Raw genomic sequence first — 21387 nt, forward strand, 5'->3', positions numbered from 1 at the left:
CATTGTGAGATTATGCCTAAAAAAATCTAGATTTGTATGAAAAGTCCTCAGTTTTGGCAGACTGGGTTGGTCATGGGGACTCAGTCCTCATCCCTGCTGGCCCCTACAATCTACCTCTGCTTCTCCAGATCTTCACTGACCTTAATGTACACTTCTTGAATTTTCGTCACTAGATATTTTTCAGCTAAAAATCAGGAACCTGTCCAAATATCGCACAGCAAACGATAGACTTAAGCCAGTCTTATAAAATCACTCCTCCCTGGGATCTGGAGATGTCTAGGTGCAGACTAGGCCTGCTTAGTGCAATGACCCATTCAGAGGAGGTGGGTGTGTGTAGGCTTGGCCAAGCCCCGCCTCAGCCAATTGGAGGAAGCCCCGCCTTCGGTAGAGACGGTCCCACCCACCCCTACATCTTAAGCAGAGACCAGCCTCCTACGAGTCAACTTCGGAGCCGGAGCCAGAGACCGGGGCTGGGAGACCGGGACGCAGTAGCCTCTGGATCCCAGGACCCCGGACTTCTCAGGACCGGCCAGAGGTGAAGGACTGAGGCCCCATTGAGGCCTTGGGCCGCACGGCCCGGCTCCCTCGGCCGAAGTCGTCTCCCGGTGAGTGTCTAGGGGCGAGGGTGGGGGCGACAAGCAGAGCTGATCACATTGGAACAGCACACTAGCACATTCTCCAGTGGGACTGCGACTGCCGGAGCGAGGGGCTTATCCCCGCCTCGGGCGATTACCTGGGCGGGTACGTCCAGTTGCACCTCCCTTCCTGAGTGGGTTCAGGGGCCTCCGTTGACCCTCTGGAGAGCCAGGGCGGGCGTTTGTACATGGCTAACCTACCCGTGAGGCTCTGAGTAGACAAAATAAACACCCCCTCCCTTGCTTCCTCCTCCCACGACTGGGCCCTCTGGCGTGACCAGTTTTATGAATCAACCCTCTTTTAGGGGATGGCCCAGCCGTAGTCTGGTTACTTTTCCCCCCATGGGGTCAGACAGTCTGGTGCCCTTGTGCAGAATGGTTGCTTGGGGTCCTCTGGGCCTTGTCATACATGGCAGAAGCCACGAATACGCAGGAAGGCCTGGAGAGGAACGGGAATGGGGAGATAGATAGGTGTGCCCCCAGGTGAGGGATGAACTTTGACTAACCAGAGTCTTTAGTGCTCCGGTATCAGCGCATCTCATCTCTACCAGTAAATGGACTCTGCTTGAGCTGCAGACCCAATGGCCTATAGCCAGTCTAGTCCTTTGTGTTCCCCAGCTTGCAGCTCTGGGGCCAGAGGACTGCTTAGGTTCCTTGTGGTCACTGGCAGGCCAGCTGATTGGTGCCAACCACACTACCTCACCCCCATTCGTTAACGATTACCACACCAGGGTCACTGACTGCTTCCATTTGGATCCCAGAAGCAGCCTCTGCAGTAGAAGAAACCCAAGGCTCAGGAGTTCCCTTGCCTGCTTTTTGCATTAATAGTAGGTGATGCTCCAGGAAGAGGCACCAAGAGAGCCTTCTTCCCTATCTGGGTCAAGAGTTCCTAGGGGAGAGGGTCTGGCTAAAAGGTAAAAGGTCCCTTCCCCCTAGGCTGCTGGGAAAGTAGAGATGTGGGTGGGCTGGAGCCTTGTGAGGGGCTACATTGGTGTGGGCAATGAAGGCCAGTATGGACCCAGCTGTTAGCATAGCCCAGTAGAGCTGGAGCAGGCAGGTGGGGGATGGGAGGGTAGTCCCTAGAGTTTACTGTCCTCTCCCAGGGGAATCAGCCCGGGGGGGGGGGGGGGAACTTCTGTAAACAGAGTGTCAGAGGCAGGAAGAGGGCTCTGGTAATGAGCAGCCCAGCTGGATTCCCTCCAGACCATTATCTAGCATCTCCCATCCAGAGAGGAAAGACCTAGGCGCACACGTGCCAGCTCAGGGAGGGGGGCAGACGCTGCTTGTCCCCAACTTGCCAAGCCTCATAGTTGCACACCAGAAGAGCCACCTGAGATCTGTGGGTAAAGAGGGCACTAGGTAGAAGGCTGCTGTGGCAGTGTTTGGAGACCACCCTCTGGAAGTGGTGGGAGAAGAGAGCACAGGGGCCTCTCAGACACTGTAAGACTTACCCTTTCCTGAGCAAGTCCCCTCTGGCAGATAGCCTGGGGCCAAGAGAGATAGCCAGGCATGCAGGGAGACAGGGACACACACACACACACACACACACACACACACACACACACACACACACACAGAGTCACTGCCAATCCAGATATCCCCAGCTTGGGTTAGTTAGGATAAGTACTAAGGAAGAGCCAGGATTTTTGTGGCTAGGTTCAACTGGAGTCCCAGGAAAGTGGGGCTCCATTTGGCAACAGGAAGTGGTTCCTACCTTACCACCCCCAGCACAGTTCTCTTGGGTAAGTGTCTAAAGTCATTCTTGACCACTGGCATGTCCTAATCTTCTGTGAAGGGACCAGTTACCCTCCCCAGAGCTCCCTTGGAGCCCCTCCCAGAGCTGTGGAGCCCAAGGCCCTTGTGTTGCCAAGAAAACCAGCTCCCCTCACTGCTATGGAATTTGTGTGTGCTTTTGGAGGAGGGAGAGGTGTGTGCACTCACACACACAGCAGCAGAGGCACACTCAAGTGTGTGCGCACACACGTGCACGCGTGCACACACACACACACACACACGCACACGCACGCAAGCAGAAGTGTGGCCCAGAGGGTGTGTGTGTACACGTGACGGCAGCAGGCCAGCAGGGGTGCTCTGGCATCTGTGAGGAGGACTAGCCCTCCTTCCTTTTATCAGTGTCCACATTCCAGAGTCAGCCCGGCTGCTTTCCCCAACCCCTCAGCCTCCCCCGCTTTTCCTCATTCCAATCTCCCTGGCTGTGAGGAGGCTTCTTCAGGCCACCTCAGTTGGGAGGGGGGGCTGGGGAAGGCAGAAGGCTAGTTCTTCTTTTAAGGTTGGGAACCCCCCCTGCACCCCCCCAACTCCTCCTGGGGAATGCAATAAGACTCTGACATTCCTGGAGGCTGCCTAAGAGATTTCATTAAGGAGAGAGCTGGCTTGCCTGAGGGAGCTGGGGTGGGTTGAGAACCTTGCTGGCCTCCAGCCCCAGCCACTGGTCAATAGTGACAACTATGGGGGCAGAGTTGTGGTTCAATGACCAGTTCATAGACCCCAGAAGGGGCTTCTGTGTGTCATACAATAGCTGAGGGTTCATCTAAGACTGTTGAGTGACTTGTAGGACAGTGGTGTGGCAAATGTGAACAGAGAAAAGACCCTTGTGAGGCCATTGCCTTCTCAGACTCCTGTGCCCGGGAAGCTTGGGGTGGGTGGCCTTCTGTAGTGACTAAGGTGTTGCGGAAGGTCCAGGGTTAATTGCAGGGTTACAGCTCATTCAGTGGGTGCCAGGCCCTGGGCAGGGACAAGGCAGTAGGAGGCTGAGCCCCAGGAGCGGCACACCTGCCACGCGTGCTGACAGTGTCCTTCTCCTAGCCCACATCTAGTTGGGCCACAGCCACCACATAGCTCCCGGGGCCACAGGTGTTCTTGCCCAACAGGTGGCACCTCTCTTAAGATGGCACAACCTGCCACCCCAAGGGCTCACTCAAGCCAGAGACTGATCTTAGTCACTGATCTATCTCCCTTGGCTGACAGGTCTGACAGCAGCCAGGTCACCCACCTGGGTGGAGACAGGCCACCTTGGCCACACCTACTCCAAGACCCAGAATCCTTTCCTGGACAAACATAGCAGTTGACCAATGAATGTCCTCATGGTCCTTTTGGCAGTCCCTCTAGCTGTGCAGAAGACCCAACAGAGAACTTCACTCAAAATAGAGCTGCTTGCCTCTCCCCAACAGGAGGGACTTTTAAAAAACAATAGACAAAGCCTAGGGAATGGTGGCTTTAAGAGAGCTTCCTAGGTGATCTACCCCTGCAGCTCAGCTAGGGAAGCCCTTGAGTTAGCTATAGGCAGAGATGGGAGCCAACACAGGGAAGGGGTAAGGTCACAAAGCAGAATGAACAGAACTGGCTTGGGATCCCTTGACTTAATTACCTGTCTGGGCTCTGCCTCCTTTCCTTGAATTCTGTTTGAAAACCTATAATAGAGACCCTCAACTCATCTTCTCTGATGGGCCAGGACTGCTGTCCTAGAGAGGCGAGATGGGATGGACCAAACCAGAGCCCAGAACTGCCTCGGACACGTCAGCGAAACTGGAGCCAGCTATTCTGGCCGCCAGCACAATCCTGCCTGCAGGAGGGAGTTGGGGGGGGGGGGGTTGGCAGCCTCCTGGGGCTGGGCTGCTGCCAGGCCTGGCAAGCAGAGTAGAGCCCATTCAGTCCAGCACCAGGAGACAGAGGCTTGGAGCCCAGAGTGAGAGGCAGACCTTGCAGACCCTATCTATATAAGTGTGCAAAGAGGGGGTGGCTCTCAATTGTCTTCTCCACCTCGATGGGCACATGACCAGCCTCAGGGAGATGCACCAGCTCCAGGGCTGCTGTGTTAACTAAATGCCTGGGTCCTACCGCACCCACTCTCCCATCCCTGCCTGACCTCAGGCATGTGTATGGGTGGGTGCCCACAAGTGTGTCACACACTTGGGTGTGGAGGGCATCCTTAGCCCTTGAGAACTGGATGACCAATACCCTTGGTTGTCCTGACTCACAGGTCCCCTGCTGGAGGTCATGTGTTTCAGGAGGTTGGACCAAAGGACCACTGACCCCACATTCCTTTACAAAACTAAGGACCACACCCCCACTTTCGTATTGCCTTAAGAGTAGACGGATGCCTAGTCATGCAGCCTGGGTCTGGGCCCAGGGGTACCTAGCTAGCATGAAAGTGGTACAGTCTCCACAGTAGAGCCTGCTCATGAGGAAGGCAGAGCTCCTGGCTTACAGGCAATACCTCCAGTAGCTAATGATGTTTACTGACCATCTGGCAGTTGCTTTGGGAAGCAGGTGCTGTGACTAGCGCCAGTGGATGCTGAGGTGGGGTTTGTGGTCTGGTTCTAGAGCCAGACCTAAATACCTCATCCTGGCTCCTGGGCACTGAGAGAGCCAGGCCTGTCTGCTGTGATAGAGTCAGGCCAACCTAGTTGAGGAATCCAAGAAGAAGCAGCCCGACCCTTCATAGATGCTGCCCTCCTGACCCCTAAAGCCCAGGTTGCTCCAGAATTCTCCCCACAACGTTTACAAAGGAAATAGCCACTCTGTAGCCCCTCAAGGATCAGATATCAAAGCAAAGGCAGTAGTTCTGTCAGACCATAATCAGCTGACGCACAGGCCAGTAGCAACTCTAGAGAAGCTGCCTGACCCTGCCTGTTCACACAGCACGTACAAGGACGGGGATCCCAGACAAGCTAAACGTCCTTCAGAACTCATTAAAAGAACTCCTTGTTTGAGGCTGGAGAGATGAGATGGCTCAGTGGTAGAGAGCACAGGCTGCTCTTCCAGAGGACCCAGATTTGACTCCCAGCAGCCATAAGGAGACTCACAACCACCTGTTCCACTCCAGTTGCAGGGAATCCAACAATCTTTCTGGCTTCCACAGGCACTGTGTAGACACACACACACACACACACACACACACACACACACAGGCAAAATGGTAAGACAACTTTACATATTAAAGAATGAACTCCCTGTTTAAATCCACACCAAAAGAAGAAGAAGAAGAAGAAGAAGAANAAGAAGAAGAAGAAGAAGAAGAAGAAGAAGAAGAAGAAGAAGAAGAAGAAGAAGAAGAAGAAGAAGAAGAAGAAGAAGAAGAAGAAGAGAAGAAGAAGAAGAAGAAGACGGTGGCGGCGGCGACGACGGCGACGGCGTCCTCCACAGGGCTGCCCATAACGGCTCAACAGCTCTGTAGGTGAAAGATGAGACTCAGTCCAGAAGGGATTCAAGCTCGGCATTGGTGATGCACACCTTTACTCCACTACTTCAGAGATGGAAGCAGGAGGATCTCTGTGAGTTGAAGATCAGCCTGGTCTATGGAGAAGGTTCTAGGACACCCAACCTCAAGTCAGGCCTGTCTTCTGCTGCTTCCCACCATGGTCAGCCTCTGTCCTAACCACACTGTTCCCAGAGCCACGTACGACAGAGCTTCCCAGACAACAGACGATCGCTTGCAAACTGGAGTTTTCCAAAACTCTAGATCTACCTTTTGCTTCAGTCTCTCCTTGCTGGGAAGGGTGAAGCCAGGGGTCAGGCAAAGAAACTAACATGATTAATGGAGGAATGGAATTGGATTAGCTATTACTTGTATGGCCTTCCTGGCCTAGAACCCTGGTCACTGCTAATCTAACTCAGCTTTCTCTCCTACCAATTTGTATGGCTATTCTATCACTCTCAGCCCTTAGCCAGGCAACCATCCTATGGTCAGCCACCCCTGCATATCCCTTTTCCCTTACTGCAGAGTAAGGAGCCCCTCCTTAGCACCCATTCAGCCCCACAGCTCTGAGATGGGGAAGACATACGGAAGAGAGTCAAGTGCTAAGCTGATGTCCCCAATTGAGGCCTCCCCCACAGCTTGGACAACTGACCATAGGGCCACCTGCCTGCAATGGGCTCTTACAAATCAGCAGTGTGGCCAGGCTAGCTGCATGCAGGGTCCCCTCCTGTCTGACCTGGACTTGGCTGCACTGAGAAGACTGACTGGGGTAGGTCTCTCACCTCCTGTGTGGATGGAGGTCATTTGAAGCCCATATCTGGCAGCCAAACAGGCTACCTTGAGTTAGGGAGAACAGAAATGGTCCTGTAGGTACGGGAGCTAGAGGTACAGTACGGCTAACTGTGGAGCCCCATGGTGCTGGTAGATCAGGGACCCTTGGGCCTCGAGGTTCTGGTTTTTGTCTCAGCTGATTCTCAATAGGAGCCCCTACCTAAGTGCTTCCTCAGCAGAAAAGCACTGCACAGGCTCTGCAGCTCAAGGAGCAAAGGTGAGCAGGACTTCTGCCTAAGGAAGTTATGAGCTATCTGCAGAGCAGGTCAGGGCTGGGAAAGCTCCAAGGTGTTCTTCACTGAGGGACGCTTTGTAGCTCAGAGTAACAGAAGAGAAGGGGCTTTTAGAGGTCCCTTCCCTGACAAAGGGGTAGATGGGCAAGTGGGCTTAACCTGGGCACCAAAGCCTTTTCTTTCACTTAGAGCTGGCGCAAGGCCCCATGCAGCTAACTCACCTGTCCTGGGACCCAGTCTGTCTGTCTTCTTCCCTTTCACACCAGGGGCCCTTGTACTTTGGAAAAGGGGAACCTTCAGATGGGATAGTGGTAAAGGCAGACTGGGTGGGGGAAGGGAGGCCCCAGCTCTAGCACAAAAGGCCCTTGTGTGAACAGCAGGTGCCTGGAATGGGAGGGGATGGTCAGCCATTAGGCAGAACTACCTGCCTGGGGGAAGGTTTACACACCAGCAAGGTCCAGGCCTCTGGGGATCCCAGAGTGAGGACTGTGCCTGGGTGCGGCCCTCAGGCCTTTCTCACCCCAGGACAAGAGTGGGAGCCCCAGCGTTGGTGGGGTTTGATAGGACATGCGGCCATAGCGGGCATGGGCCTCCCAGGGCACACCCTCTCATACTGGGTATGCTCAAGTCCTGGGCTCCAGCTCTGCACTGTACCTTTAAAAGCCCCTTCTCTGTTACTCTGGAGTGACAAATGATCTCAATTGGCTGCTGAGGGGACTGAGGCAGCAGCGCTGAGCAAGCAAGCACTGGCATGTGGGGAGGACGGGCCACTGTCACTTCTGGGGGACAGTGCTGTTTATTGTTCTAGGGGCTAGCCCAGAGCAGACCCTCCAAAAATCATCTGAAGAGTTAGCCTGATACTCTTGCCCAGCCCACACTGTGACATGTGACAGGCCACCATTCACCGCGAGGACAATATCTTTCCCCTCACCTGAACCAGAGGGCTCCTCATCTTTAGTTCGTGCTTGGATGATAGGGGAAGAAAAGGAGTTTCAATTCATCCAGCCACCCCTTTCCCCAGACGGGGCACCCGCCAGGCGAGGACAGCCAGCCAGCCTTCACCCTTCCTCTAAGAACCTCGTCACTGGCCACATCCTGGTGGCCCACAGCCCCCATCCTGGGCAGGTCTGACAGCACAAGTGGAAAAACACAGATCCCATAGTTTCCATGTGAAGTTTTCCTGCTGCGGTCTCTCCTCCCTCAGAGGAGGGAGGGACACAAGAGTGTGTTGCAGGGGCCAGCGGCCTCAACAGCCAGCTTCTCTGCTTACGCGCCCGGGCCAACTGCCCATCCTGTCTCTTCAGCTTCTTCAGGGAGGGGCTTCAGGACCCACAGTTCTCCTTCCCTGTGCACACAGCCAGCTAGAGGGACTGGGCTTGGCTGGGGCAGAGAGGTCTGGGTTCAAGACAGGGAACCTTGTCATTGAGCTATTGCCGTGGCTGACGGTCCTTAGGCTAGTTAGCCTCCACATGATCAGCCTGCTGTGTGTTCATCCACGACACCACCACCATAGTGGTGTGATCACATAGAGAAGAGATGGTAGAGATGGCCCAGAAACCGGCCAAGGGCACTAGGGACCTGACTCACACGTTCTGGGCTCTGGTGCATCTGAGGGTGGGGAATGGATAACTCTTCTCTGGCTTTCCTGATGTGGCTGCCCTCAGCCCTGACTCATAAGCTCTTTGCTCTTAGGGACAGAAGATGCACTCCAGGAGCTGCCTGCCACCTCTCCTGTTGTTGCTCCTCGTGCCCCTGGGGTCTGGAGTACAGGGCTGCCCATCAGGCTGCCAGTGCAACCAGCCACAGATAGTCTTCTGCACTGCCCGTCAGGGAACCACAGTGCCCCGAGACGTGCCACCTGACACAGTGGGCCTGTACATCTTTGAGAACGGCATCACTACACTTGATGTGGGCTGCTTTGCTGGCCTCCCAGGCCTGCAGCTTCTGGACTTGTCACAGAACCAGATCACTAGCCTGCCCGGTGGCATCTTTCAGCCACTTGTTAACCTCAGTAACCTGGACCTGACTGCCAACAGACTGCACGAGATCTCCAATGAGACCTTCCGTGGCCTGCGACGCCTGGAGCGCCTCTACCTGGGCAAGAACCGAATTCGCCACATCCAACCCGGTGCCTTCGATGCGCTGGATCGCCTCCTGGAGCTCAAGCTGCCAGACAATGAGCTTCAGGTGCTGCCCCCATTGCACTTGCCCCGCCTGCTGCTGCTTGACCTCAGCTACAACAGCATCCCAGCCCTGGAAGCTGGAATACTGGATACTGCCAATGTAGAGGCATTGAGGTTGGCTGGCCTAGGGCTGCGGCAGCTGGATGAGGGGCTTTTTGGCCGCCTTCGCAACCTCCATGACCTGGATGTTTCTGACAACCAGTTGGAGCACATGCCATCCGTGATTCAAGGCCTGCGTGGCCTGACACGCCTGCGGCTGGCTGGCAACACCCGTATTGCCCAGATACGGCCTGAGGACCTCGCTGGCCTGACTGCCCTACAGGAATTGGATGTGAGCAACCTGAGCCTGCAGGCCCTGCCCAGTGACCTCTCGAGTCTCTTTCCCCGCCTGCGCCTCTTAGCAGCTGCCCGAAACCCCTTCAACTGCTTGTGCCCCTTGAGCTGGTTTGGTCCTTGGGTGCGTGAGAGCCATGTTACGCTGGCCAGCCCCGAAGAGACGCGTTGTCACTTCCCACCCAAGAATGCTGGCCGACTGCTCCTGGATCTGGATTCTGCAGATTTTGGCTGCCCAGTCACCACTACCACGGCCACAGTACCTACCATAAGGCCTACTATCAGGGAGCCCACTCTTTCAACTTCTAGCCAAGCTCCCACCTGGCCTAGCCTCACGGAGTCAACCACCCAGGCCTTCACCGTACTATCGACTGCCCCACCAACCATGAGGCCAGTTCCTCAGCCCCAGGACTGTCCAGCATCCATCTGCCTGAATGGTGGTAGCTGCCGTTTGGGAGCAAGACACCACCGGGAGTGTCTGTGCCCTGAGGGCTTCATTGGCCTGTACTGTGAGAGTCCGGTGGAGCAAGGGATGAAGCCCAGCTCTGTACCAGACACTCCAAGGCCCCCTCGGCTGCTGCCTCTCAGCATTGAGCCGGTAAGCCCCACCTCCTTGCGTGTGAAGCTGCAGCGCTACTTGCAGGGTAACACCCTGCAGCTGCGGAGCCTCCGGCTCACCTATCGCAACCTGTCTGGCCCTGACAAGCGACTGGTGACATTACGGCTGCCTGCTTCACTTGCAGAGTATACAGTCACCCAGCTGCGACCCAATGCCACCTATGCTATCTGTGTCACACCCCTGGGAGCTGGACGGACACCTGAAGGTGAGGAGGCCTGTGGGGAGGCCAACACTCCCCAGGCAGTCCGCTCTAACCATGCCCCAGTCACCCAGGCCCGTGAGGGCAACCTGCCACTCCTCATTGCGCCTGCCCTGGCCGCTGTACTTCTGGCTGTGTTGGCTGCTGCAGGGGCAGCCTACTGTGTGCGGCGGGCGCGGGTAACTTCTACAGCTCAGGACAAAGGGCAGGTGGGACCAGGGACTGGGCCCCTGGAACTAGAGGGGGTGAAAGCCCCCTTGGAGCCAGGCTCCAAGGCAACAGAGGGAGGTGGGGAGGCTTTGTCAGGTGGTCCTGACTGTGAGGTGCCTCTTATGGGCTACTCAGGGCCCAGCCTTCAGGGGGTCCTCCCTGCTAAGCACTACATTTAGACCAGCGAGAAAGAGCAGCCAGGGGATCAGGTCAGGCTTTTAGTCACCACCCTCCTGCTGCCACAGAAGGAAGTTCTCAATTATGCACCACAGCGCACATGCGTGATGGCACTGACAGCGCACATGTGTGATGGCGCCGTGGGACCCTCTCTGGGCTGGATCTCATCTGTAAGCTGCTACAGCCCAGATGAACTCTGCCAGCCGCCAGTGCATCCAGTACAGCGCCTGCCGTTGTGTGCAGTGTGCAACCCTGGGATGTGAGCCCTGCCATGTGCTGGTAACATGGCTAGGCATGTTGCGCTTCCCAAACCACAGAGTCTGGTAACCAGTGAAGGAAGCCCCCAGAAATAATGAGTGGGGAAGGCACTAGGGTGGTGGCCTTGGCCTCAAAAGTGCAGGCACACTTGAAACTGGAAAGGTGCTCTGGGCACATGTGGATTCGCTTCTATTGTTTTGTTTTGTTTTGTTTTCTAATGTATTTATAAAAGATCTTTTCCCATTTATGCTGGGAAAGTGTTTTTCAAACTCAGTGACAAGGACTTTGGTTTTTGTAAGACTATTGATGATATGAAGGCCTTTTGTAAGAAAATAAAAAATAAAGTAAATTGCCTGTCTCTCTGGTTGGGCTTGGGGTACATGAGATTTAAGGTCTGTGGACATGCAAGGTCACAGGCTTGGTGGCTGCTGCCCTGCCATTAGAATGCTCTAACCATGGGTCCTGACCCATGGTAAGGCTTTCACTTGGGTGGGGCAGGAAAATGGACTTGTTAGGGCAGCTTACCCTAGGCTAGGCCTCGTCTTCTGCCAGCTGGAACCACAGTGCTTAATGTATAAGGTTGGAAGGGGCTCATAGAAAACACAGGACACAGAGGGAGGTCACATTCTCCTTGGGTGTTCTGAAAACGCAGTCCACTATCTTCAACTAGAAAAGACAGCCTGGAGCGTCCTCATTCTAGAGCCTGACAATGACTGACCCTGGGACCAGGTGGCTTCCAGACTGGACCACAGAGTCTTAGGCTGGCAAGGTACCTGTGGCCCGGCTCCTTCCTGCTGTCTACACTGTTCTGGCACAATCCTAGCTGTAATGAAGGGTAGTGGTGAGGGAAATGTGGATTACCAAGGCAAGAAACCCAGTGGGTGGAAAGCGGGGCCAGACACAACATTAGCAGTAAGAACAGGGCTAAAGGACTGCCTGGCTTGCAGACGGTGCCAAGTTTGGTGGCCCTGGGTATTCCCTAACTTCCTGCTCTGGGATGTGTCCAGCAATTCTAGAACCCCAAAGGATTGTTTTCTAGGAAGACTACAGGCCGTGGGGGCAGCAAGACTAGGTTCAAGGACAGCTGCAGCCTGGACTGGGTGTGGGCAACTCTGAAAACTGATGGATCATCTTTGTCTGTTACCCTTAGGGTTGAGAGAGGAGTTGGGCCCTGGCAGAGTAGAAGGGCCCAGCAAAAGCAGAAGCCAGTCACTCACAGGCTGCGATGCCAATCAGTGTTTTCTTGTGGGTCATGGCCCTGGTACCAAGTCTCACCCCTGAAGGGAAGGAGGAGGCCCAGCCAGGCCTGGGGAACAGGCCCTGTGGTTTGGGTGTTGATGTCAGCATCAAGTCAGGCTGAGCCACATGAGGCTCTGGATTCAATTAGTGGCTGCTGAGGCTCTGAAAGAGGGAGGAGGTGGATGGTGGGTCATGTGTGGCAGTAGGTGGGAGCACTGGCCTGGGTGGGGCTCCTTTCTACTGAGGCTGCAGTGTGGCGGCAGCAGCCCAGGTGGATTTCCTGTAGGCCTGGGTTCTATTAGGGCAGTAGGCGTGGTGAGACTGCCCCTCTCGGCAGCCCCATCAAAGGGGCCTTTGTGGGCCTGTGGGGCACTGCTGAAGAGTGATGACTGCCGAGTAAATGTTTTTGCTGCAAAGCAAACCTGGCTTAGAGGGATGGCAGGGTAGGGTGGCAAGACCTAGAGAAGGGGGAGGAGCCCTCCAAGAAAGATATCCAGATCATGCCATCCCTGGTGGAGTCCAGGCCAAGATGCCAGCCTCTGAAGGTAATTCTCCCAGCGTGAGGCCAGACGGATGTGGGGAGGAATGTGGGCTCTTCTCACCAGGAGCACAGTTCCTTAGAGCTTTGGAGACTCACATTCCGAGCCACAATCTCCTTTAGGGAAGAGGAGAGCATCCCTTGGGAGACAAAAATCACAACTCACAGCAGCAAGGTAGATGGGGCCCTAATACCCGCTTCCTGGTCTCCAGCAAGCTGAGGTGAGAGCTCTCACCTCTTGCCACAAAAAGCAGGGCCTGCAGTTCACCCACACTCCATACCTTCTTCACAGACCCAGCACCTCAGTGCACCCAGGAGCAAGGAACATGGGGGCAGCCATTTCTCCTCACCTCCTGGACCAAAGCTGCTCTTTAATAGGGCTTTGCAGAACCTCCTGCTCTCATGCACCTCCCCCACGTTGAACCTGGGATCTGGTACATGGGAAATGCTGGGACATCCTCTACATGGCAGCCTGGGCACTCCACAAGGCATGAGGAAGCCTGGCAATGCTCTGCCACTCTGCACGGTGCAAGGATCCTCACAGACACTCTAGAAATGACCAGGAAAGTGCAGAGACAGGAACCATGCAAAGGCCCTGGCAAAGATTGGTGGGGAAAGGCGCGTGCCTGACCCTTGAGCCCTGTAGCTCTTGTGAGCACACACGGTTCTGCCTAAACTAAGATGGAAACTCTGTAACAGGGAGATCAAGGACGGCAAGGAGACACAGCTGCCAAACTCCCCCACGGCTGTGTCCAGAGTTGGCACTCTGTAAACTTTCCATCTTCACACATACGGGAGGGGGTCTGCTTTATGATATGCCTGGGAGGACCCAGGGACCAACCACCTCTCTGAACAGTCTGGATACTGGCGTGTGCCAATGTCCACCAGGTCTGTGGAGGCTGGAGAGTCCTAGCTCCCTTGCCAAGGGTGTTAGCTTGCCAGGGCATAGGCCAGAACTGGGGGACTGAGGGAAGGAATGCTGGCCTGACAGCCCATCTGGGAGTAATTTGACAAATTCCAGTCCTTGTTGGTCCTTCCAGGCTATTCTTAACTGCTGTAATTACAGGGTCAGCTCTGGCCAGTGGCACCATGGGGTCTGGGCACGGTTAACTCTTCCAAGGGCCATCCTAAGGCTAGGCAGTAGATGCCCTGTGGGGGAGGGAATACTCGCATAACTACAGGCTGATCGGCTGGAAGTGGCAGATGAAGAATATTGGACTGAAGGTGCCAGGGGCCCCACAGCACCTCTGCTGGAGGCCTGTAGGGGCCCCACAGCACCTCTGCTGGAGGCCTGTAGGAAACAGGTCATCTGGCTTGAGTGTCTGGAAGGTAAGATGCTAGGAAGGACAGTGCCAGGCCTGGGGTGGATAGACAAGGCAAACTCTGGTTGTGCAGCCACAAGGCTAGCACCGCTGTCTCCTCCAGGGCATGGCCACCTCGATGATACCTTTTTCTTGAGACCCAGCCCCTGACCCTGAATATGCCTCAGCTTTGCCTTCTTCACTCTAAATAGATATCACCAAGTCAGGCGTGGTGGCACACTCCTTTAATCCCAGCACTTGGGAGGCAGAGGCAGGTGGATCTCTGAGTTTGAGGCCAGCCTGGTCTACAGAGTGAGTTCCAGCATAGCCAGGGCTACCCAGAGAAACCCTGTTTCAACAAACAAAACAAACACCCTGGCTTCTCCCCATCCACCAGAAGGTAGGCTCTCCCTGACCACACCTCATTCTCTGAGGGCATAAACAATATGCTTTCCCAAGCATTCCCTGACCCTACATATGGTGCTCTTGTTTCTGGGCCTTTGAGAAGTCCTTGTCCCTGGTGATTCAGGTTCTTCAGTTCTGAGGCATTCTAGAAAGGATATGCTGGACAAGATAGCTAAGGGCAGGAAGCCTTTCTTGGATCTAGTATTCCCCGGATCTAGAAGGGTTTCTGGACAGCCCCTCCATTAGTCACAGCTATGGCTTCAGAGCTGGGACTGAGTCCCTCCCTCCTTCCCCTGCAGCCATGCCTGGCCCGTCTCTGATCCTCTTGGAACCTTCATCTCCTTAGCTATTCTTAACGGCCATGCAGACTGAATATAGTGCTTATCCTAAGTGCCAGCTTGATAGTGACTGGTTATAAGCCATTACAGACCAAAGCCATTTCTCCACAAAACTGCTGGGTTTGGTCAGGGATCCCACCAGGCAGAGTCCTAAACTTTCTTCCACACTGTTCTGGGAGGCAGGGAGGGAAGGATGAGAGTATGAAGCACACGTTACCCTCCTGTGCTATCTGGGAACATATGTGAGGCAGGTCTCAAGCAAGCTTCTTACACAAATGTCAGTGGACTCCAAGCCCACCTGTAGCTGCCACACACACAGGCAAACAGCCGTCCGCCCCAGCATCTCAGATCTCATGGGTATTAGTGTCTGTCTTCCTACCACAATCTCAAGTATCCTTGGGCCCTCGGCTCCATGCAAACATCCACAGCAAAAACCATGCTCATTCCTGCCACCTGTCCCACAGTGACACATTTTCAAGGTCATAACCCTTACCCTTAATTTAAAAACACACTTAAATGAGCCCCTAGAGAGTGAAGTGTGCCCATGGCCAGATGACTACATGCCTGACAGAGTTCATGTACTGGCCCATTTAGGACTGCCTTAGCACCACCTGCTGGAGAAGTTGGGGATCCTGGAGGGTTGGGCCCAGGTCTAGCCCAGGCTCAGCATCTGCCATGCTCTAGGGATCAGCCAGTCTCAGCGGGGGGGGGGGAGGGGGGCACCACTAGTGGTAGTGGCCACTTGGGACACCTTCTAGACACTAGGCTCCCGGCTCCCAGTCTGTCAAAAGTCCTACCCAGGAGAGGTGTCCAGGGTGACGGAGGCCAGGGCACTGCTGAAGAGCCGGGTATCCCAGAGCTTCGCTTCTCGCTCACGCATCTGTGGGGAAGCCAGAGCAAGGCTCAGAGGGGTCTCCCTTCTCCTGGAACCCAGCGCCTGAGGGTGCAGCCTGGCATAGCCACCGCCCCAGAGCACAAGGGAGTCATGGCAGGGAGGAGAGTTTGGGTTTCATATACTGCCCTGCCCCTTTAAGAACTTTTAGGTGACCAGGGACAAGGGGCGTTTCCCTCCATGGACTCTGGTCCCTAAGGGGCCCACCATGGCTCCAGGGGTCAAGCTTAGCTACTGCAAATGGAATCTGCCAGTTTTCTAAAGCCCTCAGTTCCCTGGGGCCCTGAGACCCAGCTGCAGTCAGGCCGTATATGGACAGGCCTATAACTGGCTGTCTGCATCTCACCTCCCAATGGCCTCACCCAACGTTCTTGAAGCAAGGGCCTAAAAGACTAGACAAGCCCCTGGGTGGCAGTACCATGAGTGCTGGAGGAACCACTACCTGGTTGAATCCAGTGGACACAAGGTGCTCTTGAATGCCTGTCCATGCCAACCGGATGTCTCTGTTGTTCTCATGGGCCTGTGTCCTCTGCAAAAGACAAGAGACAGCACTGAGCCACCAGGGCCCCCTGCTGGGGACAAGGATCTCTTGAGTGGCTGGGATCTGGGCTATTCTGTGCCTACTTGTCTGAGCACCCACAGAAAACAGGGGAAGTCCTAAAGGCCACAGGAATCTCAGGAAGGGCCTTGAGGGTCCCTGCATGCAGGGGACAGCAGGCTCAGCTTCATTCTCCCTCCTCCTGAGAGGGCTGGTGTGGTGGGGCCACCTCTGTAGGTGCCCTGAGGAAGCTGATGGTTGAGGGTCCTCATTCTGGAGCTGTATGAACCTGGGGAATGCACACTCTCTACAAAGCTCATCTTCTCACTTGTAAATGTGGCTTACAGTGCCACCCACTCCTTGGGGCTGCCTAGAGGATCAACTGAGAGTGCACACAGAAGGACTGGGCCTTGAGAAAAGCCCCGTGCAAATCATAGGATTAGAGGGATAATCTCTGCCTCTTGTCGCTGCCAATAGGCCAGAGGGAGGGCCTGGGGCCAAACTCTGGGTAGCATCCTGGGGAGGGTAAAGCAGTGCCCCTGGTGGCCCTTCAGGGCTGTTGGAGCATCTGACAGACAGGAAGGCTGGAGGCCTCAAGAAAGGAAGAAGTTCACACAACAGGCAGAGCAAATGGCCCTGTCCCCCTTGGGCCCTGGCAGGAGGGAGTCCAGGGCCAGAGGAAATGCAAATAGCTCTCTCCCGGTCACCCTGGCCCCTAGAGCCTGAGACAAGGACCCTGTTACCAAAAATAGCTTACCCAAATGTGGCCAGCCTCCTCCAAACTTCCCACGATCTTGTCCTTGGGAATGAATGAGGGAGGGAAGCATCTTGGAGAAGCTGGCCCTGGGCCTCCTCCCCAGCACACGGAGGCTGACCCCAGCGTGGGAGACCACTGGAAATGCTCCGCCTGTCCTTCAAGGGGCTTTTCCCACTGTTCCCACCCACCCAGCCACAGCGACACAGGAAATTGGAGTTGGAGCCTGAGAACTAAGGCCCCACACTTCTCTCTCCATGCAAGAGGGGCTGTGGGGTCAGGACAAAGGTCAAGCCATTGGCCAGCCCCACCACTGACACACTATTATGGGTCACAAGTGTTGTTTGAGCTCTTGTTCCTTCACTAGTGTGCAGAATCCCTTGTGAGGCGGGAAACTGGATGGTTTGTAACTGGTTTGCATTTCACTCACTTGCTCACATTTAAGAAGCATGTGAGGCTTGCCATGGGCCAAGAGCTGTGCTAGGAGCTCACAGTGGGTTAGGACAGGTTTCAAAGACCAGCAATGTGAATATGCTGTGCTAGGAGCGGGAGACACAGGAGACAAAGCAGGTCCGGTTCCTAAGTCCATGGGACATTTACACACCAGGAGGCCAAGCAGACTAAACGGAGTAACTCCACTGTGGCGGCTCTTAAGTGCCACAGAGGAGTAAACTGAAGGCTGTAAGAGAAGCCCTCCCTGCGACTGCCTCGGTGAGACCCAGCCTTGCCCCTTGGTGAGTTTGCTTCCTTCATTTGTGAGAAGCACAGACATCTCCCTGGACATCTACTTCAAGGACTAAGTATTAAAATCTCCTAAATGCTCAGTACCGACCCTGCATTTTGCTGTTTGAATGGGGGGGGGGGACACATGTTTTTGAGACAGGGTCTTGCCAAGTCTAGTCCAGGCTGATCTTAAACACTTGATTTTCTGCTACAGCTGCCTAAGTGCTGGATTTAAATGTTTACAGACATGCACCATCACATTCAGCTACAAACACGTATTTTACAAGGTAACAGGGCACGGAATGTATCTTAAAACACTATAAATGATGTTTCATTTGCACTACAATTAAGACTCTACACAGAGCTAGCACTGCAGACTGGAAGGGAACTTCTCCTGGGTGGGGGTGGGGTGATTTCTTCAGCAACAACTACAACTACCAGCAGATACCTACGTGGTTCTTGGCAGCCTCTCCTCCCTCTCCCCAGCTCTATTTTTGAAATAGGGAATCACTATATAAGCCACGATGACACTACCACCGCCCTCCTCTTTAGCCAGCATCTTGACATCAGGAGGCAGTTAGAAAGCATCTATCCAAAAGACATGTAAGAGGGCTTGTCCCGACCTCTCCTGCCCCTAATTCAGGTCTTGAGTCCTCACCACTGGCAGCCATCATTGTTCAAACTCAAGAGCATGACGTAGCTCTGAGGTTAAGGTTACCACTGCTTCTCCAGAGGACACAAGCCTGGGTCCCAGAGCCCACATGGCAGCTCACAGCCATCCGTAATCCAGTCCCACTTACACACATGCAGAACACTCATACATATACAAATAGATACTTTAAAAATAAGAGTTGCTGCTTCTCTGAATTGGCAATGGCTTCAGGGCCTTGCTTGCCTCTACCCTAGGCTCTGTCTTCAGGGACTGCAGAGAGACTGTCTCTAGGGGGCACTCAGAGAGACTGCTGGGTCCTAGGCCAGTGACAGTGGAGACTTCTTCATTTCAAAAATAAAATGAAGCCAAAGACAGGAAGATCAGAAGTTCAAGGCCAGACTCAGCTGTGTAGTAAGTTCAAGACAAGTCTAAGCTACATGAGGCCCTGTCTCAAAAACAAAACCCAGCTTAGCAGTGGTGCTTGCCTTTCTTTAATCCTTCTACTCAAGAGGCAGAGGCAGGTGGATCTCTGAGCCGAAGGCCAGCCTGGACACAGAGCCAGTTCTAGGACAGAGCTGAACAGAGAAACTCTATCTTAAAAAAAAAAATAAAACTAAGTAGGGGTATAAAATACAGTAGGGAGCCACCCAGGGGTCACCTGCCCCGAGACCTAGTGCCTAGGGGACAGGCCAAAGTTGAGTTCAACTCTTAGCAGTGTGTGCAGCCTCCAACCGCTGGGGACAGTGGGGTTCAGATGAAAAGAGGCCCAGAACAGGCACAGGTAGGGTTCAGGGCAGTACACTGCACCCCACCCCCCACCTTGACTCCTGTTAGACAGGAAGGGGAAACTCAGAGAAAGCACTTTCAGAAGGAGTCTCGCTGAGCTGGCCCCTCAGCTCACACCACCCTGGCCGCCAGCCGCCGTGGTTTTCCTAATAGAAGCCAGGTGTGGGCCAGATGCCCTGGGCGGAAGTTGTGGGGGGGGGTGTGCAGGGACGGTTGGAGGGCAGCATTCCAGGCCTGCTGCTGCCCCCGCATCGCACAGAGCCAAGCACAGGCACCATCCTGGCGGCCAGTGGAGCTGCCCACGCTCTTCCCAGATCTCCTGGCTGAAGCCCCTCCAGGGGGCTCCTGCAGCCCCCCACCCCCAATCCTCAACGCCTGCCTGTTTTCTTCAACAACTTGAAGCCCCTTGGCTAGCAGCCACACCAGCTCCACCTCAGCCTCACTCACAGACCACCTCCGTGGGGTGTTAGGGAGGCGTAGGAGGGGAGGAAAAGGGGAGGGGAATGGGAGAGAAGGCAGGCTGGAAAGAGGCCACTGGAAAGGGAGGGGAACGGAGAAGGAAAAAGACAAAGGATTTGTCCCAGTAGGCATGAATGCAGGTGCTTTGTGTTGTGCCCCCAAGCCCCGGGCAAGCCACCCTTAAAGGAGCTTATATCTCACCTTAAAACAAATCTGGGGACATCTAAAGCTTAGCCTTCCAGGCAAGGCCTACATCACCCTAAGATTCAAATGACCCTGTGGGATGGGATCAGCAGGGACATGGGGCTAAGGTGTGGCCAACTGCTCTCTGCAATTCTATCCAGTGGGGCCTCTTTTGGCACAATGTACCACATGAATAGATTTTTGAGGATGAAGGGATGCCCTAGGCTATCCTTAACTTCCTATGGGGAATCAGTCCTCAGAACAGGAGGAAGACAATTACAATGGGCCTAGGTCTTTACTAGGAAACAAAAGTCTGCACTACACCTCCCTGGAGGTGGAGGTGGGCAAAGCCTCATCACATTCTGGTTCTTTTAAGAACAAATTCTTAGGGCTGAAGAGATGGCTCAGCTGTCTAGAGCACTGGCTACTTATCTAGAGAACCCCACAGGGGTTTGATTCCCAGCACCTACATGGTGGCGCTCGCTCTCTCTCTCTCTCTCTCTCTCTCTCTCTCTCTCACTCACACACACACATACACACACACACACACAAATCTTAAAAGAGAGGGGCTGGAGAGATGGCTCAGTGGTTAAGAGCACTGGCTGCTCTTCTAGAGGTCCTGAGTTCAATTTCCAGCAACCACATGGTGGCTCACAACCATCTGTAATGAGATCTGATGCCCTCCTTCTGATGTGTCTGAAGACAGTGTACATACATACATAAGATAAATAAATAAATCCTTGAAGAAAAAAAAAACTCTTGAAAGAGAGAGGAAATAGAGATAGAAATTCACTGGTCTCACTCCTTGCCTACAACTCTAGTGGTTTCCCACAGCCCAGGGGACAGGCCCCTAGCCTGCCTCTCCTCTGGACCTTTGGGATGATTTCTAGAACAAGCTCTTGCCTTCCCTCTGTACCCCTCTGATGACTTCTAGAACAGTCTTCCCACTGAGTCCTAATCTAGCCAGTTTCTCAGGACAAACACTAAACCCTCCCGAACAGAGAACCTTCAGCATTCATCAAGGGCAAGGCCAGATGTATGGCTAGCAGACTGCTGCCTACAGGGGTCTCAGTCTGAGAAATAAATGACTCTCCAGTGGCCCTATGTCTGTTGTCTCATTTGGAAATCTGACAAAGTGGCCTCCAGGCACCAAGTAAACAGAGAATAACAAAATACCTATAGTCCCCAGGTCTAGTAGGAATGGGACATGATCCATCCCATGGCTCACTAAAAGACCTAGATACAGAAAGTGATGAATTGAAGATTCTTTCTGATTCCTAAGTAGCTGGTCTCTGCTGACCATGCTGAGAAGGGAAAGATGGGTATCAAAGGAAGGGAGGGAACTGAAATCTCAAATTACATTCCTGCAGTCAGGGAATGCCTCCTGTGGCACAGGAATGACTGTCTGTGGGCAGCCTGGCTGGGTCCCACCCTGTGATCAAAGCTAGGCCCTTCTAGGGATCCAGACATCAGGCCTCTGCATCCTGAACTCCTGCAGCAGCAGCAGCAGTAGCAGCTGCTGTTGCCACTGCCAGGTCCCTCCCGTGCTGGACTGTGTGGCCCTCATCTTGGGTAGGGTATTTACACAGCACTGTGCACATAACTCACCTGAGAAGCCTGGGTTCTTGCTCTGGGGTCAAAGATCCGAAGCTGCTTGTCCTAAATGAAGAAGAGAGAAAGAAC

The 21387-nt window shown here is 54.2% G+C and overlaps 2 protein-coding genes across 2 annotated transcripts in view; one reads left to right on the top strand and one right to left on the bottom strand.

Moving 5' to 3' along the window:
• The window catches only part of Coro7 (coronin 7), a 51789-nt gene that overhangs the window by 12169 nt on the left and 18233 nt on the right, over positions 1 to 21387 (bottom strand). Inside the window, exons 7-9 of the mRNA XM_021208960.2 lie at positions 21313 to 21363; positions 16052 to 16138; positions 15515 to 15597 (exon numbers count right to left, since the gene is read on the bottom strand). Of these exons, the coding sequence (XP_021064619.1) occupies positions 15515 to 15597; positions 16052 to 16138; positions 21313 to 21363 (221 nt within the window). The remainder of the gene's footprint in view (positions 1 to 15514; positions 15598 to 16051; positions 16139 to 21312; positions 21364 to 21387) is intronic.
• Positions 416 to 11250, top strand: Vasn (vasorin). Its single transcript, XM_021208961.1, has 2 exons — positions 416 to 605; positions 8610 to 11250. The coding sequence occupies exon 2, from the start codon at positions 8619 to 8621 to the stop codon at positions 10638 to 10640; it is 2022 nt and encodes a 673-aa protein (XP_021064620.1). The 5' UTR covers positions 416 to 605; positions 8610 to 8618; the 3' UTR covers positions 10641 to 11250.

Source organism: Mus pahari, chromosome 12 (assembly GCF_900095145.1).
Source record: "Mus pahari chromosome 12, PAHARI_EIJ_v1.1, whole genome shotgun sequence".
NCBI classification, from domain to species: Eukaryota; Metazoa; Chordata; class Mammalia; order Rodentia; family Muridae; genus Mus; species Mus pahari.